This window comes from Tetrao urogallus (genome assembly GCF_951394365.1).
Source record: "Tetrao urogallus genome assembly, chromosome: 2".
NCBI lineage: Eukaryota > Metazoa > Chordata > Aves > Galliformes > Phasianidae > Tetrao > Tetrao urogallus.
Genome location: NC_136814.1, coordinates 106,495,444 through 106,517,157, shown reverse-complemented (window position 1 = coordinate 106,517,157; position 21,714 = coordinate 106,495,444). Strand labels below are relative to the sequence as shown.

Below are 21,714 nucleotides of genomic sequence, written 5' to 3'. Positions count from 1 at the left end.
GGCCTGGGGTTTATTGTCATGCCCATTTTGCAGCTGGGGAAACTTGGCAATTATTTGACAAGTTCAGAGACTCAGGAGTTGTTACTCTAAGGGGATCACCTAACTGAGATCCTTCTTAAGATGGATATCTATCGTAGCTAAGATGAGCATGTCTTTGGTGATGTGTGTTTCTCTAGATCAATACAGGAACCTAAACAACTCCCCAGAGCTGGGCAACTTAAAGAAAGGTAAGGAAAGATGACTCCAGCTTGGTCTCACACCAAACAGACCTCAGGATATCTTGATTCTGTATTTAAACAAGGTTTCCCCAGCCCTATCTCAGTGATAAATCTGCCTTCAAGTAGGCCCAAAGCTCAACAGGCTTCTGCTGCAAGGCTGTGACCCACTTCTTAGAGAAGACAGAGGATGAGCTCCCAAATTCCTATGTGGATTGCCAGCCAAAAGTCTCAGAAAATCTGAGCTCTGACCTATCTCTTCAACTTCACACCCTAATTACACTGGGGTTAAGAAGCACCTTGCAACACCAAGCTTCACCATCTTCGATGGGGCAGAGAAGGGAAAAAATCATACTGAAGTGTTCCTTACTTTTTCAATCATAAATTGTTAGTGTATTTTTTGGTGTTCCTGTTTCTTTGCTTTCAGCAGGAATGATGCCCAGTGTAGCAGTTCTTGGCAATCTAGACTGATCAAGTTCAAGCTTCATTGGAAATATTCATGCAGTATGGATAAAACCTGTTAAAGATTATCTCTGTAGAATGATCATTCAAAACAATATCCCTGTATAGCTGTCAGATACGTGCTTTCCACTATCACCTCAGTGGAAAACCAGTCCCTTTAACATCCTTACAGTATTGAATTATTATTATCAGTGGAGTAGTCCTAGCTCCTAAAGCCTCTTTCCGTTGTCAAGGTTCACTTCAGCTTAATCTTGCATACAGGCTTAACTTTGAGCAAGCAGCTGCACCACAACAACTCATTCACTTAATACGTGCACAACAACTTTCACCACCAGGGCTTAATTTTAGGGATGAGCATCCTGTGTTGTAGAATGGTCTGAGCAGGAAGGGACCCTTCGAGGCCACCTGCCCCACGGAGCAGGGACACCCACAGCTCCATCAGTGCTCATCCAGCCTGCCCCAGGCTGTCTGCAGGGACGGGGCACCACCGCCTCTCTGTGCAACCTGTGCCAGCACTTCACAACCTTTATCACAGAAATTCGTTCCTTATATCCAGCTCAAATCTCCCCTCCTTTAGCTTGAAGCCATTTCCCCCATCCTACCGCAACTTGCCCTGGGTTCCCCCCCCGCGCACTCCCACGCCTTTCCACCAGCTCCAGGATCCAAACAGCATAAACGATGCCATTTGCATACATACATACGAATGAAACTCTCCCCCCGGCCCCCGGCCCTTTGCACAGCCCGCCCTCGCCCCCCCAGTTCCCCTCAGACCTCTGAGGTGCAGCAGGTGCAGCACGGCGGTGGCGGCGCCCAGCAGCAGCGTCCTGCCCGCTTCCACCGTGACGTTGGCGCCATCTTGCGGCGGGCGGCCAGCGGGCCAGCTGGAAGCCTCGGCCCAGCGACCGCACAGCTGGAGGGCGGGCTGAAGGAAAAGAGAGGGAGAGGTTCAGAGCTCGTTCTCTTCCCGTCCGTGGGTCCCCAGGTGGATAAACCTTCACATCTGTAAGCAGCAGTTCTGCAGAAAACAAGGAACAGCTCTTTTCTCTGCCCAGAGCCAGGCTGGATGTGGCTCCGGGCAGCCTGGTCTGCTGGTTGGTGACCCTGCACACAGCAGATGTTGGAAGTGGATGAGCGCTGTGGTCCATTTCAACCCAGGTCATTCCATGATTCTACAACAGAGGAAGAAAGGCACACATTTCCCAGACACGCTGCTTATCAACTCAGCTGTAGCACGGAATTGCAGATGCCACAAATTCCTATCTGGCCCAACCTCAACCAACACTAACAAAACACTGCAAGACACAGCTATGGAACAGTGGGATTCATCTGAACATGGCTTGAAGTCACTCTGACATCCCCCTGTACTTCCCAAGCTGCTCAGATGCCCCAGTTAACACTAATGGGAGAACAGGGGTCTGAGGAATACAGCAGGTTACTCTTGCTAGCACCGTGGACTTAGTAACCTGATTGGTAGCTGTCTAACAAGAGTGTTGTTTGCTTTTAATGATAGTTCCTCTTTCTAGCTAGGCTATTCTAGGCCACAAAATGATTCCTGGGATGGAACACCTCTGCTATGAGGACAGGCTGAGAGAGCTGGGGCTGTGCAGCCTGGAGAAGAGAAAGTGCTGGGGAGACCTGAGAGTGGCCGGTCAGTATCTAAAAGGGGGGTGTAAGAAACAAGGGGACAGACTCTTTAGGAAGGCCTGCTGTGATAAGATGAGGGAAATGGTTTCAAACTAGAAGAGGGGAGATTTAGATTGGATAAAAGGAAAAAGTTGTTTACAGTTACAGTAGTGAGGCAGTGGCACAGGTTGCCCAGAGAGGTGGTGGTGCCCCATCCCTGCAGACAGCCAAGGTCAGGCTGGATGGGCTGTGAGCACTGATGGAGCTGTGGGTGTCCCTGCTCAGTGCAGGCAGTGCGACTTTAAGGGGCCCTTCCAACTCAAACCATTCTATGATTCTATGAACCTGCCTGAAAGGAGAAAAGGGATTTTGCTCAAAGCACTTAGAATTGCCACAGCACAGAAGAGAGTGTAGAGGGGCTACTGGGAAAGCAGCTCCACAGAAATCAAGGGAAGGCATCCGACCAATGGAGGAAAACCAGACAGCTGAAGCTTTTACTTGGTGACCCTTCTCTTGTAGCCCCACTGCCTTCCCTAAGATGAAAGAATATTTATAGAAGATCTTTGAGGACAGTGCAGTCTCTCGTTACGGCCTTGGATAAATGGTGGTTACAGAAACGTAGAATCACTATGGATGTTGGAGAGAGTCCAGAGGAGAGCCACAAAGATGATCAGGGGATTGGAGCACCTCCACTACGAAGACAGGCTGAGGGAGCTGGGCTTGTTCAGCCTGGAGGAAAGAAGGCTGCAGGGTGACCTCATTTGCAGCCTGCAGTACCTAAAGGGAGCCTACAAACAGGAGGGGAATCAACTCTTTGAAAGGGGAGATAACAGCAGGACAAGGGGAAATGGTTTGAAGTTGAGAGAGGGAAGATTTAGGTTGGATGTCAGGGGGAAGTTCTTTACAGAGAGAGCGGTGAGGTGCTGGAACAGCTGCCCAGAGAGGCTGTGGATGCCCCGTCCATCCCTGGAGGTGTTCAAGGCCAGGTTGGATGGGGCCCTGGGCAGCCTGGGCTGCTGTGAAATATGGAGGTTGGTGGCCCTGCCTGTGGTGGGAGGTTGGAGCTTCGTGATCCTTGAGGTCCCTTCCAACCCAAACCATTCTGTGATTGTGTGATTATGGTTGGAAAAGACCTCTGAGATCATCCAGTGCAGGTCCTATTAAGCAGCCCATGGTCAAATAATACAAACTGAAATACATACAGACTAACTGTACATTCCTCATCAAGCAGAGTGGGTAACAGACTCACAGCTCTGAAAATCCGCGCTCTGGTCTGTCCCAGTGATCTTGGGGATCCTCCTCAGTTATCACACTGTTCTTGTCCAGCTGCCCTGAGCATGTTCTCAGGACTGCTGGGACATACTGGCTCACCTAAGACTCTAAAGGCAAAACAGTGAGACAGCCACTTCATCTGTTGAAGACCACATCTAAAACATCTCCATTGTGCAGAGATTCCAGCTTCTTCCGCCCACAGCTGAGCAGGATAAGAACATCCTTCCCCATTAGATTTTTCATGGACTCAATACTGCTTCTTTTTCCAGTTCTTTTGCGCTGCTTGGCACTCAGCATCCAACCTATGGTTATTTAAACACTTATACAGAAGACTAAAGGGCAGCAGCAGCTGCAAGCACCGGAGTGATGGCTGAGTGCCCATCCCACCTGTGTTTGTTGAACAAAGCACAGTGAGCCTGCAGAGCCAGGAAAGCTGCCTGCCAGTGGCCAGCAGTGGGCACTTTCCTCCCATGCTTTTATCATTTGCAGCATGGAGCATGACAAATGGCAGGTAGACAGAAAGCCAGGACAGGAGAAAGAGGAACTGGAATGAAAGAAGCTCTGAATGATGAGGCCGGAGCTGATTGTGGCATCAAGGTGGTGGCTTCACACTCCGTCCCAGCCTGGGACAGGTGAGAAATACATCCTCAGAGCTGCCTCAAACCCTTCTTTTGTACACACAGAGGTGATTTAGGCAAAGACTACTCTGAAGACAACCAGGCCTCCATTCTGATCTGAATGGTTGGTTCAGGATGACACACGTTGTCTTGAAAAAGTTCTCAGTTAATGATAAAGGCCCTGTGCAGTTCCCAGCCCCACATTCAATTCGGTTCAGGATCAGTTTTTTCAGCGAGACCTCAAAGCTGCCGTATTCCTGCAGAGTTCATTAAGATCAGTAGATAGGCTGAGGCAAGAGACTCTTCTGGTGTCCTCCCCAAGGACAATACGTATAACACAAACTGAACTTTTAAACTGGACTCCAGAATGTTGAAGGATGCACCCTCACATTTGCTTTCCATAGGAAACCCGTTCTGATAACCGAGCCTGCAAAATAGCTCCCTTCCCATCAAAGCTACCAAACAGTGATTCATTTAATGATATAATAATATTTCAGTAGTATAAAACAAAAGATGCACAGGCTTATTGCAGTTCAGCACACTATCCTCTGCTTTCCTCCTGCACCTCATTTTTCCATTCTAAGGCACATTTCTTTCCACTTCCTACTGCTGGCTGCTGCTGCTGTCAGCCAGCCCTGAGTTGCCTGCATGTCAACCTTGGGAACACCAGCTCTGAGTGCCCATTTCTCAGCTTGTGACTACCAGGGCCCACGAACAGCAGCAGCAACTAGCAACAAGTGAAAAAAAAAAATAGAGATATGTTTGCATTCCAACACGGGCTGGCAGACAAGTCACAAACAGAAGGGACCATAAGTCGTCATACCTTCAGTTTTTGATCTGAACTGTTGTGAATTACAAGCACTCTAATAGCACAGCACAGCAGCTGGTGAGCTTTAACTGCCCTCCACCAAAATACAAGGTAACGTTTGGGATTTAAAAGGTTGAGAAACTCCTGTTTAGGCAGAACGTAGCCCGTTTGATCTCAATTTGTGGTGACATTTCAATTTGTTCACTTAAGTAAAGTCATAATAGAAGGACTGGATGCATTCAAGGCCAGGCTGGATGTGGCTCTGGGCAGCCTGGTCTGCTGGTTGGTGACCTGCACATAGCAGGGGGTTGGAACTGGATGAGCATTGTGCTCCTTTTCAACCCAGGCCATTCTGTGATTATGTGACTGATAAAAAGCACACAGAGCTGCATCCTTTGATCAGAAAAAAAATAATCAGAAACTTTAAGACCAAACCTCGAAGAAATGGTTGAGCTAAGCAGCACAGATGCTGCTTGCTGCTGTGCTCCATGCTCTCATTTTCTGGATCCAGCCTGTGTTTATCTAACACAGAGCCACAGAAAAGCAGACTGAGGTCAGGCAGGTTCCCCCAACTTCAGTAGCCAGCTTCATCCCTTCCCGAGATACAGCCACTGAGGCACAGAGCATGACACCTCTCCAGCACTGAGATGACCATCAGTTCCATCCCCAGCATCCTTCCTGCTATGTACAACCACCGACAGCCAAAGGTTTCGAACTTCTGACAGACTGACACACATGGGGCAGCATTTTCCTTGGCGCTGACAGATCGCCATTTAGCCAGCGCGTATGGAGAGCAAGTGTTCCTGTCCTCAGTCACCACAGAGAGACACGGTTAACATTTGAAGTGATGGAGTACGGTGTGAATTTCCCCACCCTGCAGACTCAGGTCTCCACACCACATTTAAAAACACTGTAATTTCAGTGATGGATACAGGGAGCTCACTTTCCGGGCTGTGAACTCTTGACAGCTGCTCAGTTTAATACAACAGGAAAAGATTTACAGCCCCACGCAACCCCCACCTACCTGAGGAAAGAAAAAAACCTGTATTAGGAGGAGACAAAAGAGGAGGGGAGGTATTTTATTACCCTAGATATCGTTTACAAGGGAAGTATTTCCAGCCATCTGCTCTAATTATTCCTCCTGTATTGGCCACCATCTTCATGCAACAATAGAAATAATTATCTCCTCAAGGGCAAACAAAAAAAAAATATTTACAGAAACAAACAAAAGTTGATTATTTTTAGCTCCTAGGGAAACAAGAAACAACAAGCTACTTCTTAATGAAGGAGCAATTAGGAAGGTGGATAGAACATCTATAATTAAAACAGACAAATTGGTGGAGGCTCCTCCCTCCTACACATGCTTGAAAGAGATGCAAATGCATTTGCTACAGTCAGTAGAGTGAGCATACAACGTGCTTCCCAACGCCCAAAGAAGCTGAACTTTCCTTTTGGCAGGATTCCTGCCTCATCTGCTCTTGGGAACTCAAACCCTGGACCAGATTAACGAACAGTGTTCACCACAACTGAAAAGTCATAGAAATTCTGTCAGTGTATGGAGGTCTTTCACTGCACAGCCTGTATCCCTGAGACAAGCATGACAGGGACACTCTTTTATTCTGCTCTTCTATGTCTCCTGCATGCACGACATCAGTCAGCGTGAAAAGTATCCTTGATATAAATCAAAATCAAAAAGATGACTTCTGCAATCTTCTTTTCATTCCTGACAGCATACAAAGGGTTTGCTGAAGGCAAGAATGAAAGCAAACATAGAGCTGGGTGAGAAAGAAGGATTAGGGCTGTCCCAGAGAGTGCAGCAAGCACCTTACATTGTGAAACACACAGAAACACCCAACACTTGAGCAGCAGAGAGCAATGCCTTTTTTGGCACACAAATATCTGTATTTACACAGTCTCACCAAAAAGAAGAGAATCCGGTTGACCGTGCCACGAAATCAAAGAGCACACAAACTGAAGATGATCAAGGGTAATGTGGAACGTAGAAGATCCCAAGACTTCTCCAAACGTTCCCAAGATGGAGGGGGTACAACTTAATCCTCATTACAGGAGCGGAGCAAAATGATCTGCTACCTGACAGGGAAGGGCTACAATGGATAGCCCACCTCAATTCTCTTAGCAAAAGCACCACATTCTTTTCTATCATTTCTATGTACTTTAATCAGGTTGCATTTGGAAAGTCCTTTAAAAGAACACCTGGGCAGGAAGGGGAGCATATTTTTACATCTCTCGTTTGTCCGGTCCTTCTTCCAAAGAAAGGCAGCCTCCTGGCCCCCAGGAATTCAGCAATCTCCTATACTTGAGAAATTCCTTACTCAGTTCAATTCTGTGTGATGATATCATGAAAACAATGTGGAATAGCCACTGATGTTCTTCTTCCCTGGATACCAGTGTTAAGACAGGCCCTGCTGCCAGTTTAGAAAAGAATAACAGGGTGGCAGTTAGTTTTCAGACATTGGTACAAACTGTGTTGGTAAAACAGTGAAGAATTTAACTGATAATCCAGAGATGTGAAAGGAAGTGCCCCTACAAACTATGTCACAGCAGAGACCCCCTATGGCTGACCCAAGTGAGCAGACATTGGTAGCCAACTGTTCAACTAAGGTTGACAGATGCCCGAATCATCTTCTTCCAGTAATTCTAAAATAAATGATATTAAAACAAAAAACACAACACAGTAATGGTTGTGTTCAAGTCACAACTCACTAAGGAGCTGTATTTACATTAAAAGTCAAAAGAAAGAAAGGAGGCTGTGGATGCCCCATCCCTGCAGGCATTCAAGGCCAGGCTGGATGTGGCTCTGGACAGCCTGGGCTGCTGGTTGGTGACCTGCACACAGCAGGGGTTGGAACTGGATGAGCATTGTGGGCCTTTGCAACCCAGGCCATTCTATGATTCTATATCTAAGGAACTGTACAGTAGGGGAAAAAAATCATTTCTGCCAAAATGAGTTCATTGCCTTATGAATGATGGTAGAACTGATGTAGACTTTAGCCAACCTATGCTTTCCCAAGACCAAAACATGATTTAAAAAAAAAAAAAAATAAATGTTTAATGACTGTTTTCATCACATGTTGCTATTTAATTTCTCTGTCCTTTATACCAGTTCTAAAATGCAGGTGATATTACCCAGCCCATGAAATCCACATAATGGCTCCTTCATTAATATTAAATGCATCAGGACTGGGCAGGTGGCTGGACATGAGCTGCACTCTCTAGTACTGTTAGGTCTTAAGGAGACATCCTAAGCTCTGAATTACAACATAGTAACTACTTTCTTCTTTTTTTCCCCCTGAATTTTAGCAGCCTTTCTGATTTCTGTTGAGGTGCATGAGTACAAGAAGAGAAGAATCTGGCTGGACATGTTCTCTATGGGACTGATGAATGACCTATTCTCTTTCCAACCATTACAGGATAAATCTGTTTACACACGAAAAATTGACCTGGGCCAACGAGGTGGGACTAGAACCAGGAAGCTGGCACGTCCCAGAGGTAAAAATGTATTTGCAGCCAACAGCATTAGTAACTCAAGACCAAAAACAAGCCACACTGTCATTAATTACTCAGACAGGGGCAGCCACAAAAGCAGTGAGAAGACCCAAAAGCCAACTGTAAATAGCTCGTCTAGCTGATTAGTTCAGGAAAAAAATGAATGGGCAGTTTTGGAGGTCAGAGCCCATGGCACAAGTCAGTCTCAGCCCAATTTGCAAGTGGACAATGGCATGAGAACGAGTTTAATTCTTATTTAAAAAAAAAAAAAAAAAGTACTCAGAAATAATCGCCAAAAAAAAAAATTCTTTTCCAGCAGAGGAGTAATCATTGCAATTTCCAAGCACAGAAGGTAAGGCTCTTTGCACCAGAGGTATTTAATTAAGGACAAGAAATGTTAGTTAGTGCTTTCGTAGGGCACTGAAAAGACATTGCTCTTGGAGGAAGGAGTGCATGCCTCACATGTAGCATGCGTAGGTTTCTAACACCCAAGCACAAAAAGCTGGCCTGAAAGCAAAATACTAACTAACAGGAGGATTGGAGCAGGGTTATAGCACTCCAAAACAAAACAAACCATGCAACTCGTGTAAAGTCCCATGTCTATTTGAGTAAAACGCTGTTCTCATATCTCTTGGGGTTTTATGAAGCTTATGGTGGGATATTGGTCCTAGTATCAGAAATCTTAATTTCGAAGATAAAGGAGAGCACTGTGGAAGAAAATGACTTGGAGTGTATGACAGTTTTTCTCTGTGGTAGTAAAATCTGACCACGGTTGCTGGCTAAGATGCCCAAGCTGCACTGCAAGGGACCAAAGGGTCGGTGCAGGAGCAGCAGCTGCTGCCCAATGACTCAGGAAAGCACTGAGATTCATGAGAAAAAGTGGGGAATGCCTAAGCCTGGGTGGGAAAGTCTGGAGGGAAGCAGAGAAAGTTTTGGGCAGACACCAAACTGGAGGGGCAGAACAGAAGCACACCGTTAGATTTTTCCATATACCTAGCAAGGATGCAAGGATGCTCAACCAATGGAAAACGCTGACTCGGATGGAATGAAAAGCAAAGTTCCTATTTCCTTTTCAAAAAAAAAAACAACAAAAAACCCAATCTGACTGTATCTTTCAGCAGCTTACTTCAGCACAGAGCAGTAGGAGGGAACACGCTGCACAAAGGCTACCAATTAGTACAGGCTGCTTTTATTTTAATCACACACACTCACACATCCTTCTCTCCAATGAACAGGATGATACCTGGCACCTCACCCAAATCTAGCCCCTTCCACCCACAGACTCCCAAAATATGACAGATAGGCAACCTGTTAGGAAAACTATAGGTTACGATCTCTCCTTATTTCAAGGGAAACTGATGTATCTGCCAGTGTATTTTGAATCAGGATTAGGTTGCTTCATTATCCTGCGATGAAAATTCATGGCTGACTGTAGTAGGTTTGGGAATCTGTTGAATCACTGCCGGAGCTTCCTCAAAATATTTTGCCTGACCATTTTCACCTAAAATGTATTTTTTCAAGCAGATTCCACATTTGAGAGGGAGGACCTGGATGAGCACAAGGAAATAGCTTGAGGCTGTGCTCCATCCAACACAGGCTAGGATCTGATGCAGTCCAGCAGTCTGGCATCCTTGTCCCAGTGTAGTACCCCATGATACACCACAGGGTCCTCCAAGCTTAACTGGATAATCACAGAATCACAGAATGGTTGGGTTGGAAGGGACCTCAAGGATCATGAAGCTCCAACCCCCTGCCACATGCAGGGCCACCAACCTCCACATTTCATACCAGCCCAGGCTGCCCAGGGCCCCATCCAACCTGGCCTTGAACACCTCCAGGGATGGACGGGGCATCACAGCCTCTCTGGGCAGCTGTTCCAGCACCTCACCACCCTCATAATAAAGAACTTCCCCCTGACATCCAACCTCAATCTTCCCTCCCTCAATTTCAAACCATTTCCCCTTGTCCTGCTGTTATCAACCCTTTCAAAAAGTTGATTCCCCTCCTGTTTGTAGGCCCCCTTTAGGTGCTGAAGGCTGCAGTGAGGTCACCCTGCAGCCTTCTTTTCTCCAGGCTGAACAAGCCCAGCTCCCTCATCCTGTCTTCGTAGTGGAGGCGCTCCAGCCCCCTGATCATCTTTGTGGCTCCTCTGGACTCTCTCCAACAGCTCCCTGTCTTTCTTGTACTGGGGGCTCTGGACACAGTACTGCAGATGGGGCCTCACAAGAGCAGAGTAGAGGGGGACAATCACCTCCCTATCCCTGCTGGCCTCCCCTCTTCTGATGGAGCCCAGGATACCATTTGCTTTTCAAGCTGCAAGAGCACACAAGATAAGAGCAGGTGTAACATATGTTTGGATGGTTGGACTGGATGATCTTGTAGGTCTTTCCAACTTTGGTGATGCTGTGATTCTATATCCTTGGTTGGAACTAGATGATCTTTAAGGCCTCTTCCAACGCAGGCCACTCTATGATTCTATCTTTTGAGATGTAGTCTGAAGCCTTGCAATGTCCCTTCAATCCTGTACCTGCCCAGCAGGGAGAGGATTTTGCCCTGCATGGCTGTTATTTCAGTAATGCAAGCTTTTTAAGTGTCTCATCCTAATCTGCGAGCTTTCAGAGTCCGCTTTCAAATGCAATGTCCTGTTTAGTTTTAGCACATCAACAACATGCTTTCTTAGCCTATCTGTATGCATTATCTAGTGCTGTAATGTATCATGAACTGAACTACAGCATCATTACAGGTAAGTGCTCAGGTTTAAATGCAAACATAATTGCATAATGTGGTACAGCCAGGAAGAATAATGCAGGAAATAGAGCCAGCTCCATCTGATAGTGCAATCTGACTGGGACGCTGGCCGTTCGGATCAAACGCACAGCCCAGATGGGGCAACCAAGAATAAAAGTGCTTTCCGTATCTTTATTGTCATCATCAAAAACACTTATCTGCCAGAAAGGTAAAAAGGTGAAGATGGGACTCTCACAGAAAAGGTCACATAAGCAATAGGGGAACTCTGGGTTATGATGGCTATGGAGATGTCACTCCTCAGTAAAGGTTACCTTTGGACTGCCACTTCAAGCTGAATTTTCCACTTCCTAATGGTATGCTGGGTGTTCAGTGGCATTTAAAATACTAGGTACATCCCACCTGTTTCCTTGCAGACAAAGGTGTCTGTTTAATTGCAGTGAATCCAGATAAAGCCCAAGATCTTCATCTGCAAGGAGCTGAACAAACATTCCTGATGCAAGACAACTTCCAAACAAGGAAATATCTAGAGCAGAAACGCACTTTTCAATACATTAATCTAATAGAGTTAAAATTAGAATGGATTCTCCATGTAATAATGCTTCTATTTTTTTCCTCAACAGTTTGAGCTGACAGCAGCACACGACGGACAACTCTAGCAGGGGTGCAGACAGCACCATTCCAGCAGCCTGAGCCAGCTGACATTCATTGAGAGCACTTTGCACTGTATTGCTGTGCCGTGAACAACCACGCCTCAGCCAAAGAGCAGCATCACATATTGCGGGACAGAAGCCACTCTTGTCATTTCAACAGATTTCAGCCCAAAATTCATTTTAATCGGATAACGAGATGAGAGAGTGGCGTGCAAGAGTGCTCCTCGACTAATACATCGCACTCTGCACTGAGAGCCTTTTGAGTTCAAAGCACAAGCTGCTGCTGTCTGAGCTATGAAGCCATCCTTGTGTCTTTTGGGGCTGGAACAGCTTATCATTGTTGGGAACAGATCCCCTGCAATGTGTCATGGCTTTTACTGTCTGCCCACCCACACACAACATTTGTCTGCCTCTACATCATCTGGCAGGAGATCAAATTTAGGGGCTCTTTCCCAAGGAACCGTGGTGGCACATCCATACCCCAGTGCATTCAAGTGTTTAAGGTAGCATTTTCCCAAGGGCAGATTTGATTTCAGGCAGAGATGGGCACTGTTCTAAGGTACGTACCTGAAAGAGTACATATCTACATGAAGTGAAAGCAAAGCATCTTGTGCAAACCCCAAAAGCCAGCTGCCAGCTATCACCACCTGGAGAAATTTCTCAGAACTGCCGACAAAATTGTCACCCCACGATGTCTGCAACACCCAGAGCTGAAAACTAGAGAATCACTGAGGTTGGAAAAGACCTCTGAGATCACCAAGTCCAACCCCAGCCCACCCCCAACATGTCCACCGACCACCTCCCTCAGTGCCACATCCTCATGGTTCTTCAGAACCTCCAGGGACAGTGACCCCACCATCTCCCTGAGCAGTCTGCACCTCTCTTTCTCTTTTACCTTACTCTTTTTGCCCAGTATCCAACCTCAACACTAGGCTGCGCTGATGACCATTGAGTGCAATCCTTCCTGCATGGGAAATCCCAATTTTTGCCTCATTGTCTGAGCCTTTGTCAGCTTTGAATTTTGGCATCAGTTCACTGGGAGAGGTATTCAAGACATCGAGGAGCTAAGTACCAGGATCAGGAAAACAGGGACAGACATTCACATTGAGTGAGCCATCTCTACAGTTAATAAAGAATTTCTTAGGGAGCATTGACACACCACTCTCAGGCACATGGTCTGACTCTGGGTAGTGAAGTCCAGCCAGGAGCTGGCCTTCATGATCCTCAGTGGTCCCTTCCAACACAGGATATTCTATAATTCTGCAATTGCTTCCTGCCAGTTGTTTTGCACATCTTTATCCAGTTCTGCATAGGTTAGCCTGAACATCCATAGCCATTCATGACATCCATGCCCACACGGGCCTGCTGTCCTCAACACCAAAAGCAAAATCTGCATTTTCCACACACCAGATACAAGGTAAGGAAGGAGGAAAAATGCTAATAAATGAGAATTAGAGTGAAAGACGAAGAGTGTGTGTAAAAGAGAACCACAGTCCCTAAGTGATTTAAAAACTGAGTTTGACCTTCGATCAGCATCCCAAACCCAAAGAAGTTGTGTGAAAGCAGGAAAAAATCAATCAATAAGTCAAGTGGCATCCTCTTGCCTCAAGTTTATTCAAGGAAGTCGAATTTACTGAGCACCTCACAAACTGTCTGTGGCTAAAATCACCTCTAATGAGCTCTGACACTTGCAATTTAACTGAATATGAGCTAACAGCTCCCAGCCCTGCATCACCCATGAATTCAACTGGGAACATTTTGTTAATGCCATTGCAGCCACTCCACCTGATGCTTCCCTACCCTGGGACTTCTGCTTTTCTTCACAGGATCCCCAGAGCACCTAGTATCCTCTGCTCCTTCCCAATCTGATGGTATATGGTGCTGATGGTTTGCTCGTTTTTATGAGGCAGCCTTACCCTCCCTTAATGAAGTCCTTTGCTTTGCAGCTATCCCCAGGGACAGATTGGGAACTAGGGGTTTCCACCTATGGAGCTGCCAATCAAAGGAAAACACCCAGCACCTCCAAGGGGTTGTTAACTCAGTCCATCACACGGCTGCTGACGACTCACCATGAAAACAGCCTGGTTTTACTAGCAGTCACATAAAATTAAGCCTGTTTTTAAAGACAGAATGAAGGCTGTCAGGTTAATTGTGGCAAAGTGCTCGAGCATGCTGGTTTTCCCTCTTGCTACAGCATTTTTAATTTATTTTTTTGTTAACAAATGTTTCTGAACTGAAACTCAGTCATCATCCAGGTATACACTTCTTCCTTGTTGTTTAGTCTGGGAAAAGCTTTGTTGTAGCACCAGCAGTAACAGAACAGGGAAAAAAGAAAAAAAGACAACTGTAAAATACAAATACAAGTACTAATCATCCTTACTGCTTATGCCCAAGTCTGTACACAAAAGAAATTACGATTCAAGATGAAGTTATCAGGTCCTTGTTATCCTCAGGACATAGCCCTTTTATTTTCTAAATGAAGCAAAACCCAGCTGTGTCGCCCACCAAATTCAACTCCCAAGATTTTTTTCCCACCTTCCCTGGAAGTCTGATCTTATGGGTCAAACCACAATAAGGCACCAAGCTCAGGTCTTCAGAGCTATGTTCCTATAGGAGCAATGTTAGTACCCTAGCATCCCCCTCACATTTAATGTCATAAAGGACACAGGCATTACATGTCTAGACTACAGTCTAGCAGAAAATATCGTCAAGACAAAATATAAAAGAGCCACTGGTCCTCCAGAAACCATGGGCTAGGGATAATCACAGAATCACCCAGGTTGGAAGGGACCTCAAGGATCATGTAGTTCCAACCCCCCTGCCTAGCAGGGCCACCAAACATACACATAATCAACATCTGAATTACTGCCCTATATCCTTCTAGTGCTTGTCCAAACGATTTTATTCCCAGATAACTCTCACATGTTTTTGTTCTGCACACGTCTGGAAATAAGCTGCAAATAAACAGGAGTGACTTAGAGAAGATGGAACCACCACAGCACCTCATGCATGCCAACGGTCATGTATAGGCTCAGAATCAACAAGATTATATCCAATCAATTTGGATGAGAGAACAGGGGAACCAAGAGGGAGGTTTAAAATGTGTTCAGGACTGGGAGTGCACATGTCAACCAAGGCCAACTGTGCAGCACCTTTCGTTGCCTACAACGGAGCACCAAATAAAATACAATTAGTGTTGATTACTGTCCAACTCTACCTAGATTTGGCATCTCAGTGCTTCAGACCTGAAGCTGGTCAAATTCAGTCTCAAATCTTCATTGTTAAACAGCACAAAGACATCTCCATCCCTGTTCCAAACATGGCCACGACCTTTCCAATGCCCCCATGCTGGCCACAGCCACCCTACTAAAATCTCAGAGCTTTCAAAATGGAGCAGACAGTGCTGAGCCTTTTGCTGGATCCCAAACTAGACCACAGAAAAATCAAGTGTAGCAGAGTATGCTGTAGGACCAAGCTTCACACAAGAGTCCAAGATGCAACATCCAGTATAGATGTTGGATGCTCTGGATCCAACTGGATGCTAAAGATCAGAAACAGGACACAAATTCAGACAGTGACGCAGAGGACTATGCCAGCAGTGCAAGAGCTGTTTGGAGACATCTTCAACCCACATCACATCTAAGGAAAGCAAGACCCACTCATACATTAAACCAAACTCCCACACAAGAGAAGAACAAGCCTAGGCTAGGCTTACCCCAGAGGAGCACAACCTTTTCTATTCAAATTCACAAGGGTGAGATGGAAAAGCCTCCCTCCGAATCCATCCATAGCCCAAAGCCTGCATGCTAGCATGGGACCAGCCACTAAACACCCTCAGCACCTTTCCCCCAAGTCAAGAGCAAGTTCTACAGATGGAGAATCAGAGCTGTGCCTCCACCACCTACCACTGTCCCCCTCCAAATCTACCAAAAATGCCAAAGGAGCCAATTAAAGTCTTTCCTAATTAAACAGGAAAGTGGCAACACGGCTTAATGTAAGAGTCTGCAAGAAAACAGAGAAAATTTGCTTGTAATCCTTTGGGAAGGCTTCCTTTCACTGCCCTGTAGAGTTGTGCATCTAAAATGACACTTTCTACCCTCAATCTGTTTTCCTTTTGGGGATGGAATAAATAGAGGGAAAGAAGAAAAATGGTTCTTCAACTCGATTCTGATTTCATGAGGGTCTGTATAAATAGGAGTGGAAAGGTGTCAGTGTGCTGTGGGTTATGGGGAGGTGGCATCCTTGTGGAGACAAGCAATAGCCAACAGGGCTCCTGTGCAACAGGGTGAGGGGTGCTCCGGCACCAACTTCAACAATAATCTGTAACACTAGAAAGATGGTGGGATGAGGGAAATGGAATAACAGTAAAATAAAGGTGTGGGGGATAGAAGAAAAAAATATATAATTCAGCCATTGGTTTTTTTGTTTTGTTTTGGTTTTTTAGCTGAGAACGGGAAAGGAAAGAGTTAAACCTCAAATCAGGAAGCAAAAAGTTAAAGCGAAAGAGAAAGAAGAAAAAAAAAACTCCACTAGAAGCAGATCTCCTAAATTTCCCATTGCAGCCCAAGGCTGATCCTATTAAAAGGAGAAAAAGAAAAAAGGAAAAAAAAAAAAAAGAAAAAGAAAGAAAAAGAAGAAAACAAAAAAACGAAAGAAGGAGAAGCAATTTCATTTATCCTTTTCCCGCACACCTAGCAGCAGATTTTTTTATTATTTATTTACCTCCCCTTTCAGGGCAAGGCCCTCATTTTCTTATTTCGTCCAACTGAGATTGTCCTCCTAGAATGACCTTTTCTTTCCCCCCTTTCTCTTTCACTCCTCCTTTCCTTCGTCCTCCCCCCTCCTCCTCCTCCTCCTCGCTGCCTCCAGGCCATTGCCCTCATGCCAGTAACTAGATAACACACTCTATCAGAGATTTTTAAAAAAATCATTGCAAAGGCACTAGGGCTGATAGTGGCATCAATCCTAGCCTGACACAGGCTCGGGTCAACCATTTATCTCTTCACATTGCCTGTGGTTACTGTGGAGGCCATCTTGGTTCTCTACATCTTAACAACCTTGCAGATGGTCCCTCTCGCTGCTCTGATAGCATCTGCACCTCAAGACTGGCTTTCTGCTTTTGTTTGTGTTTATTTGTTACAGACTCCTCCACTCCCTTTCTGCAAATCCAACTTGGTTTGGTTCCTACCCCCACCTCTGAAAATATCCACGTCCAAGGCAGGAGGTTAAGAAACAGAGAACATAAAGGTGAGCTTGCTGGGTTGCTAGAAGTGAAGATTTATAAAAGAATATATACATCACATTTTAGAGAATCTTCATCTGACCCAACTCTCGACTTCCCATCCATTCCCCTGACCAGAAAGCATCCATCCTTGTAAGTGGCATATTTCACTCATATCCTGTTTAACCACTCTCAATTTGGTGCAGTGGTTTTCCTCAAAGGGAAACACTGGAAAAAAGCAAAAAGAGAATCTTTCTCCTTTCTGACAACATTCAGCACTCCAAGCAAACAGGACAGATGAAGATGGATAAGCAAAGGACACAGAAGAGAGCATAAGAATGAGATGTGTTAGGGCTGTACCAATTTCTGGAGTTAAAGGATGAAGAAGCTTGAAAGACAACATCGCATCTTCAGCCTTAGGTAATGTTTCCTACCGAAGCTACTGGATCCATTTTGTGTGTATATATATGTATACTGGGAGGTGCTGTATGGACTTGTTAATCCTTTTGTGTCCCTTCTAACTCAGATTTTCTGTGATTCTGAGATTCTACATATTTCAGTCATACATCTACAAGCAGAGGCAACCAACTGCAATCTTCTCATCCTCAAAGTGCACCCATCAGACAACAATGCAGGACAAGGACGGCACTAAAGTGATAGTGAAAGAATATCATGTATCTACTACACAGAGCACAAGAACCCTGCTGGTCCATCGCCTGCAACCCTCACAGACACACAGTGTGGTCAGGGGATCTGGCATAGCATTGCTGAGAAAAATAAAGCAGCAGCCCTTTATGTCTGGCATGCTCTGTGCTTACAGAGAACCTTATATACTTCCCAAGATGCTGTCCTGGAATCGCCACCTACATAAAGTACCAGATAACTACAACATGCAAAATTGTCTCTTCTCCTTCCTCACTTGCAAATAATGATGCCCAGAGAGATGGTAAATGAGGAAAATAAGAACAAAAAAGAAGGCTCTGGGCAGCCTGGTCTGGTGGTTGACGACCCTGCCCATGTTAGGGGTGTTGAAACTAGATGATCCTTGAGGTCCTTTTCAACCCAAGCCGTTCTATGATTCTAAGAAAAAGTGTGGTTCTAAGATAAATAGGAATACAAGAGATTTGGAAAGCTAGACCTAACTGTGCTAAGTGGAATCTGAAAAGCAAGAGTGCCTTAAGTAACCATGCAGTCCTCAGATGAAGCCTTTGCTTTTTTGTTGGTTCTGTTTTTTTCTCTCTGACAAGCAAGCAGAGCAGTTATCCCAGTTTCAATCACTGAGCAAAGAAGTAAATGCTATTCTTACACCTCAAAACCTCTCCTTAATGCTGTGTTAAAAAACAAAGGGCAGTGCAGCAGACCCAGGCAGAACCAAAGTCCAAGAAGGCATCTGCACCTAGCAAGTTATTTTTCCATCAGCCCTCCATTTCTTAATGGAGACTCCTTGAGGCTGGGTTGCAGATGATTCACTGGCATACCCGTTTAGCTTGCCTATGACTGACTTAATGCACGTGGCATCTGCCCTCCAATGAACATTATATCACCCACCTGGGCCAGAAGAGGAAGGAGGAATCAGCACAGGGTAACTTTGCTCAAACAGCATGCTTACACGATGATTAGGTCTGGTCCACTGATCCGGAATAATATTCTGAAGGCTCACTAAGCATAATGGATTTGGAGACATCTAAGCCTGCCAAACCTTCCCATGAGCATCCTTTACACACTGTATCAGTGTTTTGCATGTCTCATCAGCGTCACGGTGGTTGACATCTCATTATGCAGCCAAGGTGGCAGTGGACAGGTACTGAGTGAGCATTAGAACTTCTCCCTTGCATTATTTAATTCATATCCTCCCATTATCCAGTGTATCACGAAGCTGTGAACTAATTAAGTCCTGTGGGATATACAGCCAGTGTTGGAATTTTTTTTCTTTTCTTTCCCACCCCCCCCCCCCCCACACACACACACACTTTTCAGTAGTCTAAATTGCATTATATACAGATATAAAAATAATTCTGCAACTCTTCCTGAGATAATAATGGAGCAAGTTACAAACACTAATGATGCTGAATGCAGCGGTGGGGCAGAGGCCTGCTGCCTACTTTCTGTGACCTACTTAAGTTCTACGGTGGCAAGTATTTCCAATATAAATGGAGGAAAAGGGCCTGAGTCAGTCTCTAAAGAAATCCATTAACATTATTTTGGAGGAGATATTTGGGCATGGGAGAAATCCAAGGAATATGCCAAGCTGGTGAACTTCAGCCCAATGAAGCCTGCCAAGCAACAGGTCTCCAGCCAGCAGCTTGAAAACTGCTGCAATCTGTGGTGTCCTCTAAATTCAAACACGAGCCCAGCTCATTCTGCACCCATGGCAAACAGAACAGAGTTGGAAGGATGGGTATTGCCCTGTATCTCCAGAAATACAGCTCTTTTCCTCAACTGAGGATCCTACCCATAATTCTTCCAAGAGGTTTAACCAAAACAGCAAATCTGAGGGACTGATTCAAAGCAGCAGGAACAAGGTGAACAGGGTAGATACAGCCTTCTAACTTTGGATGACAGTACAGCCCAATTTTCAAGCACAGGTATGCAACAAGAGGTAGAAGAGCTCTTTCTCTGCAGAATTAGGCTTCATTATCTCATGCAGATCATCTGAAAGTTAAGCTTCCTAGACTTAAGTTCTTTTCAATTAAATACATCTTCATATCTATTTATAAAGAAAATGTTCTCCTCATAAGAAAGAGTGGTGATGCAGTGGCAAGGCTGCCAGGGAGGTGGTGGGGTCACCATCCCTGGAGGTGTTCCAGAATCGTGGGGATGCGGCACTGAGGGATGAGGGCGGTGGGCATGGTGGGGTGGGCTGCGGTTGGACTTGGGGATCACACAGAATCACACAGAATGGCCAGGGTTGGAAGGGATCCTGGAGGTCTTTTCCAACCTGAATGATTCTATGATGATTCTCTAGTATTCGGAGCTTCTTCATATCCGAGACAATAAGAAGTCTGATGAACAACCACTTCAACTACCTTCTGAGAAAGAGCTTGTTATGTTTGCTGAATTGTACAGAATTTTTCTGTTTGTGTCCACAAGAACTTGGAATTCAAACAGACGGTGAGGCAGCACCATGGAAATGCTTATAACATACGTGGAGGCACAGAGGCATTCACAACATGCTTTTATTCAAAATCCATCTGGCATGGCTATGGTCTAACTCCTGGATGGGTTATGTTAGCTATTTCATGCAATTTTTAGTAATTCTGACACACAGATCTGGGGTGAATTCATGGGCTGATTCAGTCACTGCTTGGATACTGCTCTGCAGAATGAAGGAAAGGAAAAATGGATCATTTCCAGTGCAAGGTTGTGGCTGGCCAAAGAAGATCAAGCTGATGGACCTGTCTCTGCCACTTGCCCTGAAGTAGGATCCTAATGCATGGATTCCTCTTCAATCACACCAGGTCCTGTCTGTGAGCTGCCACTAACAGGGCTGCTAAAGCATCATCTCTTTGCAGCTTGTGTTTCTCTTATTTCTACCCTATCTTCCAAATCCCAACTGATCATACTATTGATAACCACAGACAGGTCCTACTAAATGTCTTACAGGTATTGAAGAAAAGAACGCCCTTTCCCCAGAGCTCGTACCCCTTAGACTCCAGCCTTTAATAACAAACATTCGGAGGTTTTATCCCATTTTCTGCCCTGCAACAAGTTTCTTCTTTTCTCTTACCAATGCCCACTCCATGCTCTTGATAACACAAGACTATCAAGCTTTTCTGTCCTGCCTCTTTTCTCTTCTGCCACCCTGGAGCAAACAGTGCTCCACCACCATCTCGCCACCTCTGCTCCCATCCTGCCCAATAACTCAGCTGTTTTAAGGCACACCTGCCTGGGCATCATGCAGCTGGCAAAGGAATAAGCAAGAAAAAATAAAATGGAGAGCACAGTATCTGTGCTTTTGGAGTGCTATGAGATCCTTTCATGAGAATGCGATAGAAGTGCCAGATGTTATTATAAAGAGATGCATTCCCGTTACTCGTGCACAGAGTTGTGCTGCCTGCTAATAGCACCATTATCCTACTGCACGTGGTGCTATTAATGCATTTCACTGCTTGGTGTAGAACCTGGGGACCATTATTTCCACTGGAAAGGTAAGGCCAGTTCATATGACATGATTTAAATCTCTACAGTGAAGCATGCATATGCTGCACCAGGTCGTAAATCTTAACGGGATGCTGTCAGCAAGAAAAGGACCAAAATTGAAACCATTTATCTGAACTCCCCACCCATCCACCTCTGCTCACCCAGGCCAGTTTTGGGAAGAGGGATAAAATGATTCCAAATGCCTGCTGGGTTCATTAAGCAGCAGCAAATCCCAGGTCGGAAAGCACTGCTGGTTTCATCCTGTTCTCCCTCCATTCGTTCAGGATGCTCAGCTCCTCGATTCACCCCAGCAGGGACAAACCTCACCACTTCTTCCTATTCTGGTTGCCACCTGAGCCAAAAAGACAGACTGTCACCATCTCATTGCTGAGACTAAGGGACTACCCAAAGCAGTGGGTGACAGCTCCTCTATGCTGTGGCTCCGCTATGC

At 45.5% G+C, this 21,714-nt stretch overlaps 1 protein-coding gene across 1 annotated transcript in view; it reads right to left on the bottom strand.

Moving 5' to 3' along the window:
• Window positions 1–21,714, bottom strand: part of PKHD1 (PKHD1 ciliary IPT domain containing fibrocystin/polyductin) — a gene marked incomplete at both ends in the record, with an annotated part of 221,724 nt that overhangs the window by 143,376 nt on the left and 56,634 nt on the right. Inside the window, one exon of the mRNA XM_079532472.1 lies at window positions 1,449–1,599. Within this exon, the coding sequence (XP_079388598.1) occupies window positions 1,449–1,599 (151 nt within the window). The remainder of the gene's footprint in view (window positions 1–1,448; window positions 1,600–21,714) is intronic.